Source organism: Podarcis vaucheri, assembly GCF_965113315.1.
Source record: "Podarcis vaucheri genome assembly, chromosome: 4".
NCBI classification, from domain to species: domain Eukaryota; kingdom Metazoa; phylum Chordata; class Lepidosauria; order Squamata; family Lacertidae; genus Podarcis; species Podarcis vaucheri.
This window is the reverse complement of record NC_138762.1, coordinates 42,449,831-42,477,472: the sequence shown is the minus strand read 5'-3', so window position 1 is coordinate 42,477,472 and position 27,642 is coordinate 42,449,831. Positions and strand designations below refer to the sequence as shown.

The 27,642-nt window shown below is 40.5% G+C and overlaps 1 protein-coding gene across 5 annotated transcripts in view; it reads right to left on the bottom strand.

The window, feature by feature from the left end:
• EPHA6 (EPH receptor A6) overlaps positions 1-27,642 on the bottom strand; it is a 356,395-nt gene that overhangs the window by 104,639 nt on the left and 224,114 nt on the right. For 4 of the 5 annotated variants that reach the window (XR_014218859.1, XR_014218860.1, XM_082219716.1 and 1 more), the window contains exons 6-8: positions 19,267-19,391; positions 7,511-7,558; positions 6,962-7,124 (exon numbers count right to left, since the gene is read on the bottom strand). Coding sequence is in view for 3 of the 5 variants with exons in the window: in XM_082219716.1 (XP_082075842.1) it covers positions 6,962-7,124; positions 7,511-7,558; positions 19,267-19,391 (336 nt within the window). In the remaining 2 variants the exon portion in view is untranslated. The remainder of the gene's footprint in view (positions 1-6,961; positions 7,125-7,510; positions 7,559-19,266; positions 19,392-27,642) is intronic. The other variant, XM_082219717.1, reaches the window with a different exon arrangement.

Sequence of the window (27,642 nt, the reverse complement as noted above, 5' to 3'; positions counted from 1 at the left end):
AATTTTGTCTGCAAGCTACATGCTTTAGTTATTGCAATTTGACATCTATCAGCCAGCAGACCCTCCAGCAGAGTGAAAGATAGGAAAGTGACAGAAAGACAGCTGGACAGATAAAAGGGAGCAGTTGTAAGACATATAGGTACAAACTGCAGGGACTGGAGCTCTAATGGATAGGAATTAACTGTCAACATTTTAGATAGATACAAAAGGGATTAAAAACAACAGAAAGAAAAATGAGCTTTTTAAAAGCATGTACCAAGGTTCTGATGAAGTAACCTTTAATTCTCATTTTAGATATACTGTAAAATCCTGCTGAATATATGGACAATCTTAAATATAATGAGAAATACATGAGGAAGAATCATGAAAATAATTTGCAAGGTGTCTGTTTGATTCCAGAGAATCAAAATGATGGCATGGCAAGCAATGAAGTCTCCATAGCAATTGTTTATGTTCCAGGTTTTTTGTAAACACAAAATGTTTTCATATCCCTACATGGTGTGATGATACTCTATAGGTTTGTGGTTTTTTTTAAGTACAGAAGCTATCTAGTGCTCCATATGTTGTTGACTAAAATTTCCAGGACCACATAATGTTCAATGACCGAGAATTGTTTATTATACCTAACTCCTACAGGACCAAAAAGATCATATTCATCAAATTGTTGCTCCACTACTAAGTTATCAAACCTAAAAAGTATGTGCAATATTATATTTCATTTCCTGACTTCTCAAATATGCTTTTGATCAGTCAACTTCGTTTTCATTTCCCACACATGCCTACTCATTATTTCAGATCCTTATGCCCTTTTAACCAACTTGTTATTCATGGGTGATTTGTTGTGTTAAACACATACTAAGAACATCAATACAATATGTATGTTGGCCCCTTCAGTCAGCTGATCTCTTTGCTCATAGTTTCAGTGATTATAATGGAATACTGCTGCCATAGTCTATCTCATGAGATATGGGTGTTTTGGATTTCTAAAACACTTGACTCTTTGTGACCCGCTTCTGTGGTCTTCAGAGTAAAGGCTGATGAAAAAAGTTGTGAGAACAGAATAATATATGGAAAAGGTTTGACTAGAAAGGAATACATTTCTATCATCTAATGGACGCATTCCATCATATGTCTACAAGCAAATGAGAGAGCTGTATATCCTAAATCTGTGTTTTTGCTTTCTTGCTCTGAATTCTTTTGTTAGCGAGGACAGAAGACTCATGGTAAGAAAGCTGAGAGGGAGACTGGAGAACCTGTACCTTTTATCTAGAAGAGAACCTCAATCTCCCAAATCTTTCTTTTCCATGAACTGTATATATACACACAGTTTTAGTTACTCATCAGTACTTTTGTAACAACTTTAATCCCCACTCTCATCTCAGATGTGTTTTCATGCCTAAAAACAGCTCTCAATGGAGCAATAGGGTAAATCTGCCATGTTTACAAGCTGGAAACAAAGAATGAATAAAGGCATGTAGAGATGAGTGACAGACCTGCACAACTGCCATGAATGCTGTTAGAAATCCCAGATTATTATTCTGGAAAATTCATTTTTCTGTGTGCCACTCTCTGTAATCCCATTTTCACAAGGACAGTTTCTATTTAGGGAATCGGAGCATGTGCTGCTTACTATGGCTTTCAATTCATTCAGTTCATTTTACTCATTTATTTCATTTGCATACTGCTCATTCAGCTAAGTCTGTTGGGCATTTCACATAAACAGTGAACCCCCCCCCCAATTCACAATTAAAACAATTTCCTTCCTCTTGAGCTACCAATGTGTGTATTGATAAAACATTACAAACAATAAGCTTGATGTGATCTTGATGTGATATTATGATTGCATCAATGTTCTTTTTGTGCAGTCTTTTCAGATGCACACATATGCTCTTGTCCATTGGCAATAATACTGATGCAAGCTCATCTATAATCACATAAAGTTTGCTTTTTTTCTAGGAATTTATCAATGCAAATGTTGAAACTGGTATTGCAGGAGAGAGGAAAGGCATGAATGAACTGAAAAATCTGAAAATCTGGCAGTTTTTGGGAAAAGCCTTAATCATGAAATACAATGAAATAGCAGATTGGAGTTAGAGAAGCCAGGCTAGAAGCATGAGTCTCATGGAACGGAGGTGGGGGAGAAGAATCCGCCAAATCCAACCAGGAAGCAACCTTGCCCATTCATTCAGCCACAACCCACCTTTATGGCCAATTTTCACACATATTCTGATCACTTGGTAGACATCTCACTTAGGGCTGAGTGAAGCCACCAATACCATTACCCTGCCATGAGGGCAACAAGCTTTTCTCCCCACACAGTGCTCCTGGAAACGACTCTACATCATCTTGTAGCATCATTCCCAGGAACACTTTCAGCCACACTTTGAAAATGTGTGGCGGGAATCATGCTGCCTAGCTGTCTGGAGCATTTAAAAAAATCTTTTCATTCTAAGCTATCTAATTCTTCACCATGAAAGTCTGATTCCCCCACTGGAATGTGTCTCTCCCACTCCCAATATCCAGGAGAGTTTTCAGACCCCACCCCCTCCTGTAACCTCTGGAATTTTGGCTGGGCAAAGTCAGTCCAGGCCTAATCTCACTAGTTTAGTAAAATGAGATTTTATCAGGGGCTATTTCCTAGTTAGCCCTGTAAGCTTATTACTGATTAGAGGCGATTTCAAAATATATTTTATGCACTACTACAGTGGTGCCTCGCAAGATGAAATGAATTCGTTCCGCGAGTCTTTTCGTCTTGCGATGTTTTTTGTCTTGCGAAGCACGGTCCGTTGCAACTGCGCCTCTTCAAGCGGCTTTAAGAAAAAAGCGAACAAACTCGCAAGACGTTTTCGTCTTGCGAAGCAAGCCCATAGGGAAATTCGTCTAGCGAAGCAACGCGAAAACCGAAAAACCCTTTCATCTAGCAAGTTTTTCGTTTTGCGAGGCATTCGTCTTGCGGGGCACCACTGTACATCTATGAGTCCTCATGTAATATAAAACTACATCCTCTTTGATTAATTAACTATTCTTATTACTCCTGCAGCGTCAGCCAAGTCCTCTTTCTGCTTCATGTATCACCAATAATAACCATTCCAAAATTTCTGGGTGCTTCTCGTATTTATCTAATTTTATCTCAAATAATTAAAGTAGTAGAGATTGCATTCCTTCTAACAAACCAGGAAAAATATCACAGAAGTCACTCACTAAGGGGCATATGGGCTTTTAGAAAACAGTTTGAGATTTGTTTTTGTTTTTTAAAAAATCCATTCCTATACCTCTTCTTGACTTTTTGTACAGATTAAGTGATTGCTATGGTATCTGTATTTTATTAATATGTTATGGTTTTTACTACATTGTATGATGCCCTGGGTTGTTTTTTTTTAAAAAAGTGGAACATACCTCTTTACACTAAATATTGTACTTTGATATCTGTTCTTTTGAGCATGGGTTAATCAGCACATTTCACAGAATCATAGTAGAGTTGGAAGGGGCCATGAGGGTCATCTAGTCCAACCCCCTGCAAGGCAGGGATCTTTCACCCAAAGTGGGGCTCAAACCCACAACCCTGAGATTAAGAGTCTCATGTTCTACCAATTGAGCTATCCCTCGTTTAACATTATTGTAACATTTTAAAAATCATATAACTTTATATCCTTTAAAAAACTAATCTATATGTAGAAAGTAAGTATTCACATCTCTTCCATTTTGCAGAAATATTATGACCTACTGGTTCTGTTTAGTGTGGGGAAGAAAAACAAAGGGCCATTTACCAGAGATGCAAATGAATTACAATACAGTGCTATGCAAGTTAATTTTGAAGTAAGGTCCACTGTCAATAGGGCTTACTTCTATATGAGTGAGCATAGGATTTCAGCCTTTGGCTGAAATCGTGTGCACATTTATCTAGGAGTATATTTTATTGAACACGGTGCGACTTACTTCTGAGAAGTCATGCATAGGATTGCTTAATGTTATCAGTCTGCACCGGGCTGTCGCCAGTGTTAAGTTGTGGGTGAACATATCAGACGACACAGCGATTCTTCAAACAGCTCTTGTTTATTCGCAGGCCAGAACAGAACTGAACTGAAGGGTTCAGCCAGCCTGCTTATATAGAGCTCTAGTACAACGTAACTGTAACAACTTTCTGTAACTATCCAATCACTGAACATCACTTTCGATCCCTTATTTGCATATGTGGACCTGAACTATCTACAGTATCCCCCTGCTGGCCCAGGGTGAGAACTTCAGTACATAACAATATGAACTATTGAGTATTAGTTCAAACATGCTCAACTAAATTATTTTAGCCCAGTGCTGCTGCGGTGAGTCACAATTGCACACTAATGATGATGTGAAAAGCTTTCCAAACATTCAAATCTGACTCTGCTAACTGATCACTGAAAGTTCATCGTTTTTACCATAGGAACTATCTAAAATCATCATGTAGCGTGATTTGTTTGGGGAAATAGAAGCCAATGCAGAGATGTATGTGACAGGTAAACCTTTAGCAAGATACATATCATTGCATGTTACAAGTGAGATACAGTCGTACCTTGGAAGTTGAACAGAATCCATTCCGGAAGTACGTTTGAAAACCAAAGCATTGCTTCTGATTGGCTGCAGGAAGCTCCTGCAGCCAATTGGAAGCCGCAGAAGTCCCGTTGGACATTCAGATTCCAAAGAATGTTTGCAAACCAGAACACTCACTTCCGGGTTTGTGCGTTCGGGAGCCAAAACATCCTATAAAGATATCTCTCTGTACTTTTATTTATTTATTAATGCTTATATCTGTTGGAAACCCAGCATCAGTTATAGTGAATAGCACATAGATGGAGTACACATGATTTTCCTGCACAGAAATCTGATGCTCAAATGCTGGAGATAGAAGGGTTAGGCTTCATGTATAGCAGCATATAAGGTTCTTGTTGTTGTTTAGTCGTTTAGTCGTGTCCGACTCTTCGTGACCCCATGGACCAGAGCACGCCAGGCACTTCTGTCCTCCACTGCCTCCCGCAGTTTGATCAAACTCATGCTAGTAGCTTCAAGAACACCATCCAACCATCTCATTCTCTGTCGTCCCCTTCTCCTTGTGCCCTAAGGTTCTTAGGGACCTCCAATTGTCAGCACTGGAGAGAAAATGCTGGACTACATGGGTCTTGAGCTAATGAAGCAAGACAACTCTTGCATTCCTGTAACCACTCTAAATATTTCCCATTTCAGTTTGCAGTGCAGCATGAATAAAACTCAGAATGTCTTACAGAGGCAGTAACAAGAGCTAGGAACCCTTCACAAAAAACTATTTGCATCACAAATGTTTTCAAAGCCCAAAGTTTAAATACACTGGTGTTTTTTAGCTGTTCTATTCTATGATTCTACTAACACAGCTTAATGACTACAATGAAATGAAAGCTAAAACTTTCTATTGTCACTTCAGGCCAAAATTCTGCATTCAATTACTTTCCTTGATTGTGTTTATGGCTTGCATAAATGTATCATGTACAGCTATGAGCTGAGTCTTTCTACTAAATACACCTTTTACTCATGCTACCACCACAGATCACTGTAAACTGATCATCTCACCTCCCATGTAGCCAAGAAAGAGGCATGTAGTGTAATACAACTGATTTATGATTTTATCCCCACCATACTCCTGAACACCTAACTCCAACTCTCCCCAAACTGCAGCTGTCACTCAGCTGTATCACACTCGTATTCAAACCCTCAGCCAATCATCACTCACCAACAACACAGCAACTCACTCACTCTCTCCCCTCCCCCTCTAGCATTACCTTAAATAAAGTATTATATTTACCATTAGGCAACATCACTCTGTTTACATGTATATTTACATGTATATACAAATACAAAAACACCAGAACATCACACACACCTTGGTTTTCATTACGTAATTCTTAGGTGAAATGCTGAGAGGATGTAGGATGTTCTAAGAACATGCAACAATGGTGGGTAATTGCATTTCAAACCTATACTGGTGCACTTGTGGGCACCAGTCTATATCCCTCCTTGATATACAAGCTGGGGTGTAGGAAGGGTGGTGGTGGGGATGCAGTCCACCTCTGGTGTCATCCCTGAGGGGGTGACAAAATGGCAAACCGCGTGGGGTGGGGGGGACTTACCACGGGCCTGGCCTGCAGTGCGCCCAAGCCACACATCTCTCCTGGGAGTGACATGGTGGCTCGGGCCCCATGCTGCCTTAAATGGCAGCGTGGGGCTTGCGTTCGCCAGGCAGACTCAATGGGCAGCTCGCTGTGCTGTCCCTGTGAGCGGCTCGCCATGGTGCCCCTGTGCGCGGATCGTCACAGATTGCCCCGCCTCTGCCACTCCAGGTGCCAGAGCAGCTAGCTACGCCCCTGTATACAAGTTCATCAGTTTCCTGCTAGGGATTCTGGGACTGGTAGTTCAAATCCCATTTCCCTGTGGCCTGGGCGTGCCTGCCACCCCAACCTTCCCATGCTTTTTCCCAAAGTAAGTAACGGAGCCCATAGGGTGGGGGAAGGAAAGGCCATGAAAGCAATAGGCACTGTATCAGTGCCCTATTAGTTTTCATTAGAGTTCAGATCAAAATCTTACAAAAAGCATGAACTTTTGCAAGCATTTATTTCAGGACAAGCTAAAGAACAATTGTGAATCTCTTAGGAACTTCAAAAGTAAAAGCTGAAGAAAAACTGCAGAAAGATGGAGAGTATTCTGAGGTCAGGTTTTGTTTTGAAACAATGTACCATATTGATTTCTTAAATCGGGGTTCAAAAAATAGGGGTCATCTTATACATGGGGTCGTCTTATACACAGAAAAATACAGTACATTAAAAGTGATCGATCTATGTATATCTCCCAATGTGTTTATAATGTAATTTAGACCTAATATACCCAGTGCCTAGCTATGTCAAACGCCTGCCACTTCTGTCACACATGCCACAATTCTGTGTCTTTGATTAAGACTTACTTTCGTCTCCAGTTTCAAATTCAAACTTCTGGCTATAGCCGCTGTATCCTGTTGCAGTCCTGGCTCTGATATGAAATATGTACTTGGTGGCGGGTTTGAGGCCTGTGACGATAACACTTGGAGCCTTTGACCTTGTGGAGGAGTAGCTGAGCTGCTCCTGCTCCTGAGGGACAAAAGGGGGGAAAACGATGTCAAGTTGAGTTGTGAAAGCTGCGTAATAACAATCTTTCAAAACTAAATTCTTATGAATGTCAAAGTGTGTTCAGAAAGGGGTGACAGCTATTCCACGATGTATGGCGTAACCTATACTTAGACAGATCTTAAGAAATGTTGTGTTATCTTTCATATGGCGAGAACTGTGTCCTTGTGAATTGGGTTAGTAATTAGACTGGAGACAAAATAGTATGAAATTAGTACAAAACTACATACAAAGCAAATGGCAGCAAAAATGACAGCTATATAATTTGAATAATGGACAAATTAGATTTCAATAAGGACTAATCAAGCATAACGTATAGATGTGGGAGCATTCAAATGCCCGCTACTCACTTCTACCCGCAGGTAGTGCCAAAAGGCAGGCGCTATCCGTGGGTAGACCTGTGGGTAAAAGAAAATGAAAATTAACTCTTTATTTTTATGTTTGCAAACCTGAAACAGGATCCTACTGTCTCACTGGTTTGGAAATCAGTTCTTAATGTCCTTTTAATAAATGCAGTAGCACAAAATGTCTCACACTAATAAAGCAGCTGTTAATCTGGATTTGGCAAATTATTTAGGAAATGGTTACTGGGTAATGTCACACATAGTGTTTTCTTTTTCCAGATATAAAAGCCTGTAGAGGAAAAGAGAATGCACACATATATTTGTGTACATTATAACGTGTAAAGTTCTTGCATGAGTGTGCATTGCCAAATGTATATGTATTGGAAACCTAATGTATATATGGTGAAATAAATGTGTGTGTAATGTGAAGATTACACATGTTAAGATCACATGTACATGTGGTTTCATCTTGACCTGTCTAGGAAAATTCAAGGTCTGAATTTTCCCCATATCCTCTACTGACAGCAAGGGATGGCAGAGCACCTTTTAGGGTGATGCTTGTGTGTGTGTGTGTGTGTGTGTGTGTGTGTGTGTTTATAAAGGTTTTTCTTCAGAAACTCTTTTCTGTCCAGAGGCCACAATGCAACAAAATTTACAAGCTTAAGTGCATCCAACTCTGTTTTTATTGTGGCCAGATTTTCTTCTGAGTTTCATGCTGGCAGAAAGAGGAGAAGGTGTCAGAGGCTATTAAAAGAACTATGAGTGGAGGGGTGTCATTCTCTGGACCCCAGGGAAACTTTCCAAACCTGCTGTATGTGGAACTGGATGTGGAGAGTGTAACTGACTGCTGAGTGGGATACAGCTGTGGGCAGCTGGAGGAAGCTCTATTCACCTTGGGCTTGACCATAAAAAGCAAGCCTAGAGTGAAAGACTCGGGTGATATCAACAGAATCATCCTCTTTCCGAGACGTTTGTGAGCTGTGAAACTGTTTGGGCCCTAGGTGAGAGCCAGGGATGGTGGGTAGAATCCTGGATGAGAGCTGGCAGGCCGAGAGGGAAGGTATTTCAGGAGGAGAAGGAATTGATATTGGTTTATACTTATTAGTAATTTTGTATGAAAGTAACATTTTTGTAAGACTTGATGTTGTTTAGGTCTGTTGTTGTTTTAGTTTTCTGTACTTGCTTAGAGATTTTTTTTTATATATTAAGTGGTATAGAAACAGTGTAAATAAATATTAAATAAATGCTCTTGTAAGGCTCTGGGGGATTCTGTGTTGGGGCAAAACAGTTCATTTGCTTAATTACGAGCAAGAAGCATATTTCTTGTTCATTAGGCAACTGCCATTGCTCTCCTTTTGTTATTTATATTTTAAAGTTTTCAAGAGATGTTTCAAGAGATGCATGAACTACTGAAAACATATTTGTGGTACACCCCCCTCACTGCATCATCCCAAAATTCAATTAATTTATTCATTCAAATAAATAAAATGCATTAACAGAAGGTGTACACACACACACAATATCAATTATCTACACACATACACACAGACATTATATGTCTCAAAATAAAAACATTCTGTTTATATTCCTCATTGTTATCTGTGTCAATTGGTATATAGTTATAAGAACTATTCCATACTAGAATTTTATCCTCATTTTCTTGCTTTGTCTATACCATCTGCTCATGTCAGATGCTTCCTTGACCAACAGGTACTGGACACACCATGGGGACCACTCTGATTTCCAGTGTCAAAGGCCTAGGCATTTAGCGACTATGATGATTCTATGAAATGGCATTATGTGCAGTTTGTTCAGTTCCTATGTATTAGGTACTCATAGAATCATAGAATCATAGAATTCTAGAGTTGGAAGAGACCACAAGGGCCATCGAGTCCAACCCCCTGCCAAGCAGGAAACACCATCTCATCCAAGGCCAGCTCCAATCTTTTATATTTTTCTTCCTTGCCTGTTGGGTACCTTCAGTATGATATCAGAATATATGGTCCATAATTCAGGTTAGAACAAAATTGTCCACAAATATCTACATAACATAACTGGCACCCACAGGGCACCTTATGAATCTGTAATATGATAAAACAATGTTCAGAAATGTGGTGTGTTAAGTTACCATAAGGCACTTTCTTCCTGATAACTTGAAAGAAATAAGATTTATGGGAGACATGTTGGGTGGGGGTGGAGGGCAAGGAGAAGAACTAAGGAATGTTATTGTTAATAGCAGAGCTGAAGCTTTTGGATATCACATCTTTACCATGAAGCAGCACCTCGCATATAGAATTGGCCTAACTCTTAGAATTGGCCAAACTCATAATGTAATGCCGCTGAAGTGATTTATGGCACAGCAAAGTTTTTAACACTGCTCAGGAGGAATAGTGCATGACCACTATCTGAACAGCATAAACTAAACATAACAATTTCAATATGATTAAGTTGTGGTGGTCAGGGAAAACGAAGCACCAGAGAAAAAAAATTAAATGATCTGTGATGCTCATAATTCAAAACAGGGTAGACAACATGAAAAACTGTACTATAGGGTGTCTTCAGGTTGCTATTTATTTTTTAATGAAGTCTCCAGCACATTATTACATTCTGAAATAGCAATCAACATGTAAAATGAACAAGGAAAATATAAAATATGTACATATAAATAGAATGTACAAAGGGTACAAACACCAAACAGATTATTATAAAATGATATTCCCTAAAAAGCAATTAAATTTTGCCTGCTCAACAAGTGTTAAGATTATGAGACAACTAAAGAGACAAATCAGACTCTGTTGTTTGTTTTTAATGAGAAAGGGAGATGTGTCTGGGAGGAGAGTAGGGGCAGCAATCACACTGGTTCAAGGGAGGGAGAGATATAGTGTGGGAAGTAGTGCAGGCTGGGTAAGGAGCGCATGGCACAGGCAATTAGTGACTGTCCCATGTGCCAGCCCTTCTTCCAACCTCGGGAATTGTGGCGTCCTACCAGCCAGCCCTGATGTCTGTGGCTACTGTTGCAGAATACTGTGTTGGCTCTGAGTAAGACTTCCCTCATCCATGATCTGATTTTGGATGAGGAGGCCAATCTAGCCTGTATCACTGAGACCTGGGTAGGTGAGCAGGGTGGAGTTGGTCTCACCCTGTTGTGCTCACCTGCGTACACTGTGCAGCATCGTGGCAGACTTGAGGGGTGGGAAGGGGGAGTTGCTGTGGTCTACAGAAATTCTGTTCTCTCTCCAGGCTTTCTGTCAAGCTTGAGGGGGGCATCTAGTCTCTGTGTTCCTGGCAACCGGGACAGATTAAGGATTCTGCTGCCTTGTTGCCCATATGTCTCCTGTTGACAGAGCTGGTCTCAGAGGCAGTGTTGAGGACTCACAAACTGCTGGTTTTGGGTGACTTCAACATCCATGCTAAGGCAACTGGTTCTGAGATGGCTCAGGATGACCATGGGTCTGTCCCAAAATGTCCCCAACCCAGTGCATGACTGCACTGCCTGCCAATTAGTTTTTGGGCCCAATTCAAAGTGCTGGTTCTGGCCTATAATGCCTTAAAGGGATTAGGACTGCAATACTTCAAGGACTGCCTCTCCCTATATGAACTGACCTGGACCCTACGATCATCATCTCAGGGTCTTCTTTCTGTACCTCTGCCCTAAGAGGACCGGAGGGCTGCAACATGAGAACAGGCCTTTTCTGTGATGACTCTCCACTTGTGGAACGCTCTCCCTAGAGACGCTTGCTTGCCACCTTCATTACATATCTTTAGACACTTGGCAAAAACATTCCTCTTCTCCCATGCCTTTGGCTACCGTAATTAAGCCTATGGCCTTTTAAACTCTGTGTGAGATAGTTTTTAAAAATTAATTTTCTTTCTTATTATGGTATGTATTTTTGTGTTTTTTCATTGTAAATTGCCCTGTGATTATCGGATAAAGGGCGAGATAAAATGTAATTGATAAAAATAATTAAATTGCTTGCAGTAGTTTTTCACAGAAAATATTGTCAGAGTGTACTGGGATACTTTTATCACATTTTTCTTTTATATTTTCACATTTGTCTCTAGTCTGGAAAACAAATTTTGTAGCATGAAATAATGATTAAATACTGAACATACATTTTGGCCTTTAAAGTTTTAAATTCAGTTTCCACCTAGCCCTTCAGCAAAACTGCCAACAAGAGGAGTGGGCAGAGGTGGTGGGATACAAATAAATAGTTGAGCTAAATAGCTGAGTTCCGATTAAATATCATTTTAATGTGGCTTATGTAGCCAGGATGAAGAAAGAAGCAAATTTGAGGTGAGTGGAGATGGGGAGCGCACAACAGTTCTCATACCTAGCAAAATGGCAGACATTTGATAACCATGGCATAGAATTATTAATGTTTATTATCTCTAAAGGGACATGGAAAAATGGATTCAGAAATGGATTCTAAATACAAAGCAGATCTAAAGTTACAAGGTTCAATAACATTGAAAGCTTAGGCTCATGCCTTAAATCAGAATGTAATCAGGGTTAGTCAAGGTGGAAAGTGTATGCTGGAAAATACTGAAATGGCTCAAATATTGATTGCTACATTTTCCAGCTTCCGTTTAATGCTCCAGTAATGCCTGTTTTCCTACATGAAAGCTTCAGAATCAATATGTCAAATACTGTGTTGTGTATGTTTATGAAATTGGCCCAAAATAATACAAGTGATGCAGTTAATCCCAATTCCCAATGTGGCAGAGGACTGTAATGAACAAAAGGATATAAAGCAATGCTGAAGATAGTGACAATCTCATTCAACAACATGCTTTACCTACCCCAAATATTGATTACATCTTCATTCTCACTATAATCTCTAGGATCTTATAAATTTGGACTCATATTTCTTCAGTGGATTTAAATCCAGCTGTCTTAACTGAACAAACCTTTATTTATATGGCACTTTAGTATTTTAACCCCTTCTGCATTTAAGGTATTACTAACAATATTTCCCACATCAAATTATCTAGCACCACAGAATTACTGAATATCCCACAGTTCAGTGACATGAAATAACATCTGAGGACTTCAACGATTTTGAGGTATGGCAGGAACTTTTTCATCTTAGGCAGTAAGAGCCTAAGATTTAAATATACCTGAAATAAATAAATACCCACAAAAAGTAGCTATAAAGATAACCATCTAAGACATGTGGCTGAAGAAAGGCAGGTTACATGACCAATAACATTATTTCCTTTGTTAGGTGAATCTTTGTTTTACATATGTAGGTTCCATTGAAGTAAAAAAGAAGTGGCCAGACGTGGTCCATCAGTTGCTTCTATCTCCTGAATTTTAAGGGTCAGTTTGCAATGTAGCCTGTAAAAGGCATAAACTGCTATAATGTATTCATGTATCTCTTGTTTACACAGGACAGCTTTTTGCAGTTGCAGGCATGCACGTGTCAAATGATAATTGAATTCAGGAATTCAGTGCCTGTAGTTGTTTGTATTAGTATTTAGATTTTGCCATCTTTCATCTGAAAACACGTTTATAGGAGCCTAATCCTACATAACAGCAGCAGAGCAAAAGACCAGACTTGGGGTGTCAGGACCAGTGCAAGGAATTTTCTCTTCCCCTTGCTCTGGTGCTAGAAACTAGTCCTTCTCATCCAGCACTGCTGCTCCAGTATATATTTTTGTACAACAGGAGTGCCATGCAAGGGCCTTTCCAAGACAGCAAGGGACTCGTAAGAAAGGTAGAGCAATTAGCAGTCCCATTGAGAAACCGGCCTTCTAATGCTAGCATGATCTTGTGCCAGCAAATTCCGCCACTGCCCTCACATAGGATGCTAGGTTTGCTCTATAACTGTTGCAGTGCAGCCAGGGATTGGATTGGGCGGTAAACTATGAAACTGAAAAGGTAAGTTTGAAAATGTGATAATAAAATAATAGGAAGCAAACAAGGAAGGAATGTAATAATAATAATAATAATAATAATAATAATAATAATAATAATAACAATAATTTTATAACCCACCCTTAAGTATAAGGTCCCAGAGAGAATTTAAAATATACATCCCAGGTATCAAAGGTCAGGGTATTGTACAGCAGAGAGGGAATTCCATAAAGCTGTCACAGAGAATACCCTCTCAAGACCACCACCTTCTGAGCCTCTGAGGGTGGGTCCCCTCTGCTAATCTTAATACTTGAGGGGGTCTGTGGGGAAGGAGGTGGTCTTTAGGCAGGGCTTTTTTTCCAGGGGGAACTCACTGGAACTCAGTTCTGGCAGCTCTCAGGTGGGCGCCATAGCCATTCTAAGAGAACAAGGGAGGTGTTAATGGTGAGTTCTGGCACCCCTTTTTCTAGAAAAACGCACTGTCTTTAAGGCTTTAAACAGTAACATGAACACCTTGTTTGGGCTTAAAAAACAACTGGTAGCCACTGCAGCTGTTTCAAAACAGGGGCTATTTGAGTTCTAAAAGGAAATACAGCCGATAATCTGGCTGCTGCATTTTGGAGAAGTTGAAGTTTCTAAGATACCTCAAGGGCAGCCTCAGTTAGAGCACATCGACTCATCTAATCTGGAAGTTCCCAGAGCATGGAGTACAGTGGCTGGAGCTGGTGAACGAGCCAGAGCTTGAAAAAGGCACTCCTAGTCACTGAGGCCACATGAGCCTCTAGTGATAGTGTTGAATCCAGGAGCACACCAAACTGCAAACCTTCCAAGGGAATGCAATCTCTTCCAGAACAGGCAATTTCCCCACCTCCTGGATGTGAAAACTCTGGACACATAACACCTCTGCCTTTTTGGGATTCAGCTTCAATTTATTAGCACACATCCAGCCCATAACTGCCTCCAAGCACCAGTGTAGCATCTCAATTGCCTCTCTGGAGTCAGATGAAACAGAAAGCTAGAGCTAGGTGTCACTTGCATATTGATGGTGCCAAATCTCCTGTAGACAGCTCCCAGTGGCTTCATATAGGTGTTAAATAGTATGGGGTACAAGATGGAACCCTGCGGGACACCACAGTACAGCTCCCGTGGTGCCAAACCATAGCCTCCCGTAAGTACTTTGTGGAAACAGCCCTCAAGATAAGAACAGAGCCACTGAAACATAGTGCCCCAGGCGTCAACCTCCCACAGGGCCTCCAGAAGGATGCTGTGGTCAACAGCATCAAAGGCTGTTGAGAGATCAAGGATATTAAGTAGGATCACACTCTTCCTTTCTCCTGACAAATGTCACCAGCTAGCCTGTACAAGGCAGTTTCACTGTCATGGTCAGGCCTGAAGCCAGAATGGAATGGATCCAAGTAATCAGTTTCCTCCAAGCATGCTCAAAGCTCACCTTCTTGAGCACCTTGCCCCAAAAGAGGATGTTCACACCTGGGTAATAGTATTAAATATCTTAACAATTTCTGAACATTACAGAAGAAATACCTACAATGCCTGTCTATTTTAGTTTGCTACCCACATATTTAAAAAAAGGCATGTAGATTATGGTAACCATATGCAAGTAGGTTCTGCAAATTAGTTCTGCTGCATGAACATGATACATTTTGGGTGCAGCTCACAGTACCAAATAAGTTGACTGCTGTACTATAATTGACATTCTTTTCTTGCTAGGATACCCCGCCCCACCATGGGAGAAAGAAGAACTAAAGGCAAGAAGTAGTAGTTCTATAAATTATGGAACTAAATAGGTTGGGGGGGTATTGGGGGGAAAGCTTCAGTTTCCAAAGCACATTCACAGAAGCAGAATTTAAAATTAAATTTTTGCAAAGTGAAAAGCTTTATGGTTGTGGTCCAATTTTCCTAAATACTGGACCAGAATAGAATGATCCAGCCTTCTATAACACAAAAACAATAAGTAAGATTACTGGGATGTATTTATTCATATGTATATACACATACTCAGCAAGGGGCATGTACCATTATCCATCCCCCAGCAGCCATAGCCAAGCACTCAAAAAATCCACCTTCCTTCCATCTCTCTCTCTGACAGTCCTCAATTAATGAGTTCCGATATAATGCTAAACCATGATTTAGCATTACAAGAACAAACCTGTGTGAGCCCTGTCGCTCCCATACCTCTCCCCTGGTAGCCTGCAAGGAGAAGACTGGAAGCTTCTGCTTACACTTTTGATTACAGGCAGTTTAGTGTCTTGTCCACTTGCTTCAACTTACATGTGATCTCTTTGGTTTATTATTATTGAATTATTTCACTGCAGGCCAGTTATGTGTTTATGGAATACAGAGCTAGCCAAAGCACAAGGTATTTGGTCACTAGGCAGTTATAAAGGGGTGCATGTGCTATACATGTACATGTACATGTGTAAGCATTACACAGAGCTATAGGGATAGGAGGGAATGTGAGTGACCTGGCTGTTTCCTGCATTACATTTGAAATCAGAACTTGGATATCTCTCCCACAGACAGATGTGTCAGAGTTATAGGCATCTGGGTGTTACACATTTCACAATGAGTGAGATGCATTCGGTCCTACTTTAGATATAATGGGAAAGATTGGGGGGAAAGAGAGACACTGCCACTTTCTGTCCCTGCACCAGTGTAACAGCTGTAACAATTTTAACCTTCACATTCCTAATGTATATATTTTGAGTGACAACATGATAATTGTTAACTACCCTGAGATCAGTATAAGTCTGTAAAATTCTACACTGATTTTTTTTTTGGGGGGGAGGGGTGTTAAGGTGTGCTCACATATTCCTGTAATGTGTCAAAGCCTGCTGGGTTTTTTTTGCCCTGGATCCAATAGTGCACTTCCATGAGAGGAAATGTCTTTTTGTGTGTGGAAGGGTTGCTTCTAACATAGAAAAATAAATGTTTCCATTCCAGAGAAGTTCTTTCACTTGCACAATTCTTTGTGCAAAACTCTCTTTGCCTCTTAAAGGTAAAGGTAAAGGTACCCCTGCCCGAACGGGCCAGTCTTGACAGACTCTGGGGTTTGTGCGCCCATCTCACATCTATTGGCCGGGGGCCAGCGCTGTCCGGGGACACTTCCGGGTCACGTGGCCAGCGTGACAACGCTGCTCTGGCGAGCCAGAGCCGCACACGGAACGCCGTTTACCTTCCCGCTGGTAAGCGGTACCTATTTATCTACTTGCCCCCGGGGGTGCTTTCGAACTGCTAGGTTGGCAGGCGCTGGGACCGAGCAGCGGGAGCGCACCCCGCCGCGGGGATTCGAACCGCCGACCTTTCGATCGGCAAGCCCTAGGCGTTGAGGCTTTAGCCCACAGCGCCACCCGCGTCCCTCTCTTTGCCTCTTAGGACCTTTCAAAACCCACTTGTTTTTATCTCCCATATTCACGACGTCTCTTATAGAAATAATCTGACACTGCAGGGCAAGAGGCCTCCCTCTGGATAACCCAACAGTTCACGGAACAGAGCTCACAGTTTCCTTCCACACACAGGTTTTTGTATCCAAACCCCCATTTATATTTTTTCTAGTCTTTTTGTCACATACATAATCAAAACAGGGAATAGTAGAAATTTCCAATTATTTTCATTACTACAAAATGCTCCCATGCATGTCCACACAGCAAGACATGGGGGGGTGGGGGCAGACTTTGGTGTACTAAAGTGTAGCAAATCCACTTAAATACAGTTGTGAAATCATATATTTATATGAAAGTATCTCCTCAATTATAAATGTACCACTGCTAATTTGATATATGGTTGAACAGGCATCACACACCCTGCCTATGATGAAATACATGGCAATTTTACTTAGAAATATTTTACACTCAGGTCTGTTATTAAGATGAGCACTGTTTGTACAAGGTCACTGCAAACACAAGATGTATCAACTGAGTCAAATATCCACTATAACATAAATGTTTTTATGAGCAGCAGGTGTATTCCTGCAAAAGACTATAAAGCTATTAACTGCTCAGTAAGGAATACATAATAATAGGTTGTTAACTCAACTGCTCTGACAAGAGCAGGGAGAAAGGACACTTTAAAATCATTAGTAAGGCCTGCAGAAAATGAAGATAGTCTACACACTATGATTTTGAGGCAAGGGTGGTTTTGAGTCAAAAAGATAAATGGCTTGGATTCTAAGAGAAGTTAACTTGAAGTTCATGGAAGGTAAGTTTTCTGAACTTTCCTCAACAGCCTTTGCCCCCCCCCCCCAGCCTCAATGGAGGTTTGGGACCCTCCTGAATTGGGGTGGAGAAGGTAAATTTCATTCCATGAACTTCCTTGCATTAACATAGATTAGAATAGAAACCCATGCCCTGCAATGTCCCCTCTTTCCTCCAAGAACAACATTGTTCTTTTTATTTTAAAAGACACACTACAAGAGATATTTGTGATGTTTAGGAACGTTTTTAATATTTATTCTAATTTCATTTTCTCCTAAAAAGGGAACATTGCATAAGGTAAAAATAAAAAATAAAAATAACACACTTAAACTGGAGGCTAACAGTTTTCATAGAGATTAATGTGTATAACAGGGGCAACATTACCCTTGCTGTACACAAATATTAATTTAGTCCCATTGGTTAAATAGCTATTGCAGGAATTTGAAGCAATACAAATATATCCAAACTGGTTTGTTGGAGACATTGGTGGGATGGGGGAGGGAAGAGATCCACTTCTATGGGGGGAGGGGAACCCTACCGAAAGTATTCAGCCTTAGTTAGAACTAAGAGAATTATACCAGACTTGGTCCTCATGACCCTCCAGCGTGCATCTGCCTTAAGAAAATATTCAGAGCATGTTCTGTTCCCATCTAAGCAGTCATTACATGACTGGTTTTGTTGTAGAAAGGTCAGCATTTTAACGTAGCATTGGATATCAATCGGGCACTTCTAAAGATCAGAAATTCTGATAATCATTTTCACGGTTATTTTCTGTTGGGAGATAATCTGCAAATGATAATTTGCTTGCAGGCATAATATTAACATATTTTTAATGGGTACTATGGACTTATCCCAAAGGATGCTTGGTTTAGTAAAGTGTAATTGCAATTTGTGGTTGTGCACAAAGGTCATAACACAAAACTGTGCAGGGATAGTGTACATCAAGCTCCATTCACATAAGGGGTGTTTTTTCTAATTAATTTCATCATCAGGGAATAACCTGTTCTGTGCACTAAAATGTGGTAACATAAACATTAATAATCTGCTATTATCTTTACCAGAATGTTTGTCATATACTATCTCAACAGTATACCATCTAACTTACATCTTAGCAGTTTGCATACAAAAAGACACTATGAAAGCAGGTTACACATATTTATTAGTGTTCATAACCATCACCATCAAGCTGCTGAAATGTCATTAACTTGTTTACTATTGTCCAGAATTAATAGGCATTAAAAACAAGTCATGTTAATTATGCTTATTAAGGCAAAAAAGATGCATATTAAAGTAATGCTCTGATCATATTAGTACTTTGATCCTGGCAGGCTGTTATTTCTTTTTCCAGCGCTTCTTTCAATGACCTTTTGTCTGCGATGGAAGTACTCATGTGAAAATTTCACCAAACATTTAGATCACACATGAGCAAACTGCTACACTGTGACTGAGTAGCCAACCGCAGCACAAACTGATGGCAAAATATGTCTACAGCCACTTCACTGTGTCCAAAATTCAGTTTGACAAGGTACTGGGCCAACAGTAGGCCACATAAATGAGCTCTAGCTCATTCAAACAAGGTGACAAGAAATCTATCTATAAAACTGCAGGCTATACTGTATGTTGATCTACAAAAAAGGGACAATGTTAAAAACAAGATGCTTTGAGGGTTTTATTTCATTTAAGTCAAGACCTACTTTCTCATAGTACTTGATCTCGTAGTCCAGAATGGCTCCATTAGGAAAATCAGGGTCTTGCCATGAGAGGGCAATGCTGTTTTGGGAAGCCCAGTCCTTCCTGACCATACCTATCAAGGAGGGTGCTGAAAAGGAAAAGGATAACTATGGGTTAAAGACAATGCAACATATTTAGACTATCACAAGGAGGTAATTTGGGGTGGTGTCCAAAGGACATAGCCAGCAGATCACACTGGTGTTTTCAAGAGACTGGGTGGAACATGAAGAAGAATAACACATTAAGAAGTTAATTGTTCAAACAGGATTCCCTCCAGAAACAGACGTGTGATCCAACAAGTTTCTGTACTACTGTATTCAATGCCCAGAGAAAGTTTATTATCACAATTTAAATTAATAGACACCATTCCTTTTGGAAATTGGTCAAATGTTGAAGTAAATACCATCTGTTCATACTTTATACTCATTTTCGATGTGACAAAGGGCATATAAAAAGTAGCATGACTTATAGGAGATGTGAAAAAGTTTCCTGAGACCACATGAGGCTTCTGACCCAGGTCTGGAAGCTGCGGCTGATACAGAACAGAATCCTGTGGCATATCTGCTCCGTGGGGCAGCCTTCTGGAAGCACATTACACAGATACTAGAACAATTGCACAGACTGCCTATGTGCTGCTGAGCCAAGTTCAAGAATTCTGTATTTTCATACAAGATCCTACAAAACTTAGGACTTAGATAGTTGACAGAGCTTGTGTTCCCATATAGACCTACCCCACATTCTACCTTTGTGTAGGCACCAGGTGTTGCTAGAGATTGTACAATAACAGTGAATGAGAACTCATTGGGTGCAGTATTCTACCTTGATATTGGCTATTTTGTCCTTGCTTAGCAGCAGCTTGTAAATCTAAAAGTTACTAGCCAGCAGACCTCTGTGTTCCTGTATAGTCAGACAATATTACCAGACCTAAAACCATAATCACAGGCTTATTCCCATGCTTATTCTACAACAAGTTACTACATAATACAATTTACAGGCGTTTTATGCTGTTTGCAAAGAATAAAGAGTTCATTGTCTATGCAAAAGAATAAAAAGACATGTATCCAAAATAAAAATGCCAGCATTCAGAAATTAGTGGAAGAAATTAGGACACAATGATCCTGACCTCAAGTCACCACTATTCAACAAAAAGGTTTCAAGGGAAGGCTCTATTCAATTCAGATTTAATGTATCTCTTGATTTCTTTCCCTCTACATGTGCTGAATTAGCATAAGCATAGCATATCTAGCATGATTTTACTGTATATGTTGTTGTGATTTAATTACTCTGTCTTATTTTGCATCCATTTGGGATCTACACAGAAACATCACACACCCATGGCTACCCAATAGCTCCCCTGTTTGCAGTTTTATTTGCTTGCTTGCTTGCTGCTGTATGTATGTATGAATGAATGAATGTATGATGTATGTATGTATGTATGTATGTATGTATGTATGTTTCTCTATATATCTTTCAAGTGAGGATGCTACTTTGTTCCCTTGATGAAGTGGGCACTTGCTTATGCCCCAATAAATCTATTAATCTTTAAGGCGCCACAAGACTCTTTGTTGTTTTTGCTGCAACAGACTAACACGACTACCCCTCTGGAATTTGTTACCTTGCTATAGCCATCTGCCAACACACAGTTCTCCAATTACTTTTGAGAATGCCATCTGGAATTGTCAAAGGCCTTGCCAAAGTCACATTATATGCACTGCATTCCCTTTATCCATCAAACCAATTATTCTGTCAAGGAGGGGAATGAGATATGGTTAGTGATTTTTCCCGCTCTGCCTGCCTCAAGTGGTGGGAAGTTCAGAGCTGTCTTTTAAGTAGAAAAAACAGTGGAAAGAAACCTATGGTGTCTATATCTGATCCTTTACAACATACAGGTTGGACAGGCATGATCATCACACACATAAAACAGAGAACTATCCTACCCAATTAACATTCACACATCCATCACCAATCCCACCCACAGCACAAGAAAATCTAGCTAACTCCCAAAAGTCTGACACTGAATTCCTTTGCTCCACCCTACAAATGGCCAACAGGCCACTTAAAATATTTTTAATTATAGGTCTATCAGAGTGCCTTTAAACAAATTTTTTTAAAACCTGCAATGTTTTCTCCTTTTTCATTATACATAAATCCAAATCCGCCATCCATTCCATGATGCTATAAGAATTTCCCCAAGCAATATAGCTAAAATATATAGACATGCAAACAAAGGACTCAGATTGTTCTTAGCTTAATTGAAAACTTTCACTAAATACTCAGTTCACTCCTCAAACCTGAACCCATCAAATCCAGGATGATTTTACAGCACAGCCTATGTATGCTTATTCAAAAGTAAAACCTACTTTGTTCTGTGGCACTTACTCTAGGTCAGAGGAAAGAAGTTGTCAGTCAGTGTAGAAAACACTGAGTTAAATTGACCAATGGTCTAACTTAGTATAGGACAACTTTCTATGTATCTATATCGCAAAATACAATATATTTAAAGAAGCAATACTTAGCAAATCTAGACTCTTTTGGTCCAATGAGCTAGTACAGCTAACCCTCCTGGACCCATCTGATACTTCACCCATACCTTTTCACTGTTCCTATTCCTCAAATGTGGACATCTCTTAGGGCTTCTTTACTATTAGATCCATCAAGCTTCCTTCATTCTGTCCTATTTATTGAGCAAAACTATGTCCACCGTTGCAATGCCACGAATACACAACTGCAGCAAAATTGTTCTCCCTATGAAGTGCCACTGAAGGTCTGCAGTCCTTGATGTGACCTCAGTCCTGCTTTACAGGAACTTGAAGACCCCTGACTGTTTTGGTTTGTTTTTTATACTGACCTTTTCAGCTGTTTTCTTATAGGGATGGGGGTCATTGATGGATTCAATATCAGGGACTGTTTTTCATACACAAAACATTTTCTCTTGCCTGTTTTTTTCCTGGAAAGATCACTTGTGGAATTCACCGCAGACAAAGACCCAACTAGGCAACGTACCAGAAACCTTCCAAAAATGAACTGAATCACCCAGCCACAATTAGAACCTAATGGCAGATCAAACATGCACTGTTCACCAGAAAAAGGACGCCCAAGTTGATACTCAGTCTTATGGAAAGCAAGTGTGGATTCAGCCAATCATGATTTACCATGGCAATACCATCAAATATAGCTTTTCTGTTGCAACTAATCCTCAGTCCATTTTCATAATAATGATTGAAAACACTACCCTATAAATCTGGGTTATCATGTTGCAAGTCTTTATACTCTTTATATTCAGGAATGTGGAGCTGGGGCAAAGAGACACAGTATGCAAAAAACTATGTTGTCACACCATGTTTTCAGACTTTACAGCAAGGAATGCTATTTTTGATGGCATCTCTATAGCAAGTGTTATGTATGCTGTACTGTAATACTTTGGTAATCATTGCAGGATGATTTGAGACAAAAGTGAGTTTTCTGAAGAGATTCCAAAGTGGTATGGTCATTTTTCTACCATAGTTTTGGCAAGTCAGGTTTTTTATATCACCATGCAGTAATAAAATTGTTAAACTGAAATTCTCGATGTTTTGTATGTTATGGCCAGTCATCAAGTTTTTAAAAATGACTTTATTCCCAGGTAGGAAGTTCCTGATTATTTATTTCCTGGCTTCTATGATCCTTTTTCTAAACCATAACACTAAAATACTTTATTTCTGGTACAACACTATAATTTTTAACATATCCATTGGTCAAAAAAATAAAACCACATTTGATAGGAATCAGGCTGAAAATATAAGAAGTGCTTCTTCTAGTCCAGTGATTGTGCACCTTACACATGGTACAATAATGTCCTATTTCTATTTTCAGATGACCATCTCAAAACCAATGATAACAACTGAAAGGTACGTACATAAGTAAACTGCACAGAAAAGAGAGGAGGCAGCAGGGCAGGGGGACAACTTGTTTCCTTGTTAAGAGCATATAGTCAGGTGAAGAAGAAAGATAAATTGTTGGCAGAAATAAATATTACCAAACACTGTTAATTATAAAATGTATTACACAACTTCGTGCACTCTAACTTTGCAATTGAGGTTTTCAGCAGAAATGTGTACTTTCAGTGCTGCCAGAAAATACTATTATTCTTATAAGAAATGCCTCAACCTTTATTTCTATAACTGGATTACAATGGCTATGAAGTTTGACAGTAAGTATAACGTTATCTCATATATAGCAATAAATAGAGTCTAAGGTCATTCACAGACTAGACTTGAGAAAAATGCTATTTCAATTCACTGCTGCAAAACTATTTATTTCATTTGTTATTTTTATAAAGTCTGCAAGGAGAAGTAATAGAAAGACAGAAAAAGAAAACCATTATATTCTTAGCAACGGGACACAAAATACTGGAACACAGTGATACACATGCTGACAATCTGTTCCAGGCACAGAAGCTCCAGTGCACGTATGGAACTCCTCTGCTGGACATGTTTTTCTATTCATTTCAATGGAATTGCGTTCCACAGAGAAATGAATGGGCCTTACTGTCAGGGCTGGGTGATGAGGAGTTGTGGAAGGTGCCAGCTGGAGAGCCCCCTAGGAAAGCCACAGAGGAGGAAGGCTCAGAGCCAGGGGAGTTGGTGGTGGGACACTGAGCACAGGTCAGAGGATGAAGAAGTGGTAGAATGGTTGAATGTTGAAGAAACAACAGTTGTTCGCCCCCTCCCTGCCACTGACCCCCTTCCTTGCCCTCTCCCTTCTTCCCCCCTCTTACCTTGCTGTCTTCAGCCTCCTGCTCATGAGACGCTGCATCTCCAGACGCCACACGGCCTAGAGTGGCCTCCAGAAGGTCACTCCAGGCCTCACCGCGTTGGGAGATGCCACACAGTCTAGAGCAGCATCCGGGAAAACTGGGGCATCCCAGATTGGGATCAGAAGCTGGGGAGCTTCTGTAAATTCAAGATGTCCTAATTAAATTGAGACACTTGAGGGGTCTGAGATGAACCAGAGGCAGGAAGCAATTCAGACTCTGGACATGAAGTCGGGAAGGAGGGGCCAGAGGTGGCAGAAGCGTCCATGGAGCTTGCCTCCTACTGGCAAGTCACCCCCCCCCCCGTCTCCAAGGCCTTGAAGAACCTTGCTTGCAGCAGAACAGAGGGCACAGATAGCTCCTCCCAGGTGCAGCTTAAGGCTGCTTGGGAGATATTAGGCTGGGGAGAAGACTGAGGGAGAAGTAGGAAGCACAGGTCACCAGTCCTCTTTTAAAAATAATTTTGATTAGTTTTCAATTACAGTCCAATAAAACCTCATTATAACAATACCAATTTATAATACAATTATTAATACCAATTGTTCAAATACCCAATTATAGTCAAATAGTCAGTCCTGGCAACTGTGTTATTGGAGGCCAGTCTTACATGGAGGTTTCTCTGCTTATATACTGCTTTCTTGAATAAATAATTAACTTTACTGCTTGTCTTTGAGTCTCCATGCTGACCTGCAGCTGAACCAGCACTGACACTTACATGTGAATATATACAAATCTCTGGATCAACAAGCCAAAGGATCCATACTACTGGATTTAATTGAATGCATATTTCATCCTAGGATAAATCATGAAGGTGTTCATTTATTATTATAATAATAATAAAAAAAAATAATAGGCTTTTTAACTGGATTTTAAATCTGGCCTGTAAATTATTTCATGTTACCTCTATGCTAGGAAGCTGTTTCTAGACATTGTTTGTTTGTTTTTAATTATTATTGCACATTGTGTTTTTAATATTTTGTTGTAAGGGGACTTTTATTTATGCACAGCTAGATAAATTTATTATTACACATAATTTGGACATATTCATACAAAACACCATGCAGTTCATTAAAAATATACAGAGCAACGCTGCCCCCCAACTGATAACAACTTTGGCAGCATACTAACAAAAACATCATCACTGTAGTGCAACAAAAGCTTTGGGGGTGGGGGAGAGTTACTAAGTTTTTACCTGGCAGCAAATATATGTCAGTGAATACACCAGATATACATCACTGAGCAGAGTTTCCACAGATGGGGAGGAACTCGGAAGCCCCTCCCCACCCTTTGCTATTATCCTCTGAGCCATCCTCAAAGAAGGCACCTGGAGAATGGCCTCAGATCAAGAGCTAATGGTCTGGGTAGGTTCCTTTGCCTCTTCTATATTGGCAGCTAAAAAAGCCAATGCAATTCTGGGCTGCATCAATAGGAGTATAGCATCTAGATCAAGGGAAGTAATAGTGCCACTGTATTCTGCTCTGGTCAGACCTCACCTGGAGTACTGTGTCCAGTTCTGGGCACCACAGTTCAAGAAGGACACTGACAAACTGGAACGTGTCCAGAGGAGGGCAACCAAAATGGTCAAAGGCCTGGAAACGATGCCTTATGAGGAACGGCTAAGGGAGCTGGGCATGTTTAGCCTGGAGAAGAGGAGGTTAAGGGGTGATATGATAGCCATGTTCAAATATAAAAAAGGATGTCATATAGAGGAGGGAGAAAGGTTGTTTTCTGCTGCTCCAGAGAAGCGGACACGGAGCAATGGATCCAAACTACAAGAAAGAAGATTCCACCTAAACATTAGGAAGAACTTCCTGACAGTAAGAGCTGTTCGACAATGGAATTTGCTGCCAAGGAGTGTGGTGGAGTCTCCTACTTTGGAGGTCTTTAAGCAGAGGCTTGACAACCATATGTCAGGAGTGCTCTGATGGTGTTTCCTGCTTGGCAGGGGGTTGGACTCGATGACCCTTGTGGTCTATTCCAACTCTATGATTCTATGATATTAGGAGAGGTGTACCAGAAGATATTGGATCCCAAATAACAAACAGCTTTATACACCAAGGCCAGCACTTGGGCTCAGAAATATGCAGGCAGCCAGTGTACCTCCAACAGAACTGGTGTTATATGATCTATTTGCATTGAATATGTGTGAACTCAACAGGTTAGGCTTTTTAAAGCCTTTGCATCTAGCAATTGGGAGCTTAACCGAAAGCTTAATGGGGAGTGATTTTCAGGGGAAGGAAGGTTAACTCTCTTCAGCCTTCTCCCCCATCATTCACTCACAGCAGTTAAGCACCAATGGAAGCTTTTTATTTTATTTTATAAAGATAAATTTCTGTAGGGGGTGGGGCTAAAGAACAGAGGGTGTGGCTGAATGAAAGAGGCCCACAGAGGTTCCCCACTATGCACACATACATGGGAGTTAGTCCTATTGAGCTCTGTACAGCATACTTCTGAGTAAAAGCATAGACTTGCACTGCAGATTTCCTACACACATAATTTTATTTGCATGCCGCCTTTCCAACCATGTTCAAACCATGCTCAAGCTGGATTACAATGTGAAAAAAACCTGTGAAGGAATAGTGATTAATGAATACACTTATCAGATGTTAGCACTTGGAGGCTGGAAACACAGTCTATGTAAAACAAACACATCAGAGCCTGGCTTTCAGTTACCAGTGGCTGCAGCATATTTGGAAACACTCAGTGTTTTGCTGACAGCATAATTGGCACAGAATCATAGGGATTAATAGATAATAAAGCTTGATTAGAAATGGTCTCAATGGGACAAAGCAGGAAATATTTTAGGTATACTGTTATTTCAGGCAAGAGGTCATTTTCACAACCTACACAATCTCTTGAATCATTGGATAAGGAGTGTAGTAAAGGTAAAGGTAAAGGTACCCCTGCCCGAACGGGCCAGTCTTGACAGACTCTGGGGTTTGTGCACCCATCTCACATCTATAGGCCGGGGGCCAGCGCTGTCCGGAGACACTTCCGGGTCACGTGGCCAGCGTGACAACGCTGCATCTGGCGAGCCAGCGCAGCACACGGAACGCCGTTTACCTTCCCGCTGGTAAGCGGTACCTATTTATCTACTTGCACCCGAGGGTGCTTTCGAACTGCTAGGTTGGCAGGCGCTGGGACCGAGCAGCGGGAGCGCACCCCGCCGCGGGGATTCGAACCACCGACCTTTCGATCGGCAAGCCCTAGGCGCTGAGGCTTTTACCCACAGCGCCACCCGCGTCCCCTAAGGAGTGTAGTAGCCTGCCCTAACTTTTGATTGATTTATTTTCCTTTTAAACTCTTTAATGAGCATTTTTTTCCTTGTGTCCTTATCACTATGGCACAGAACATTCATATATTTGGTTGAACTGTATCTCCTAAGATGCAAAATATGCTCCCATAGGAAGTGCAGCTTGTGTTGACGTTTTATATTTTAATTGGCAAGTCAATTTGCACCTTTTTACCCAGATTTTGGGTGGGGTGGGGAGGTGCTGTTTTTCCATTAACCTCTGCTTTTGAGCCCTGCTGTTTTGTTGAATTTACT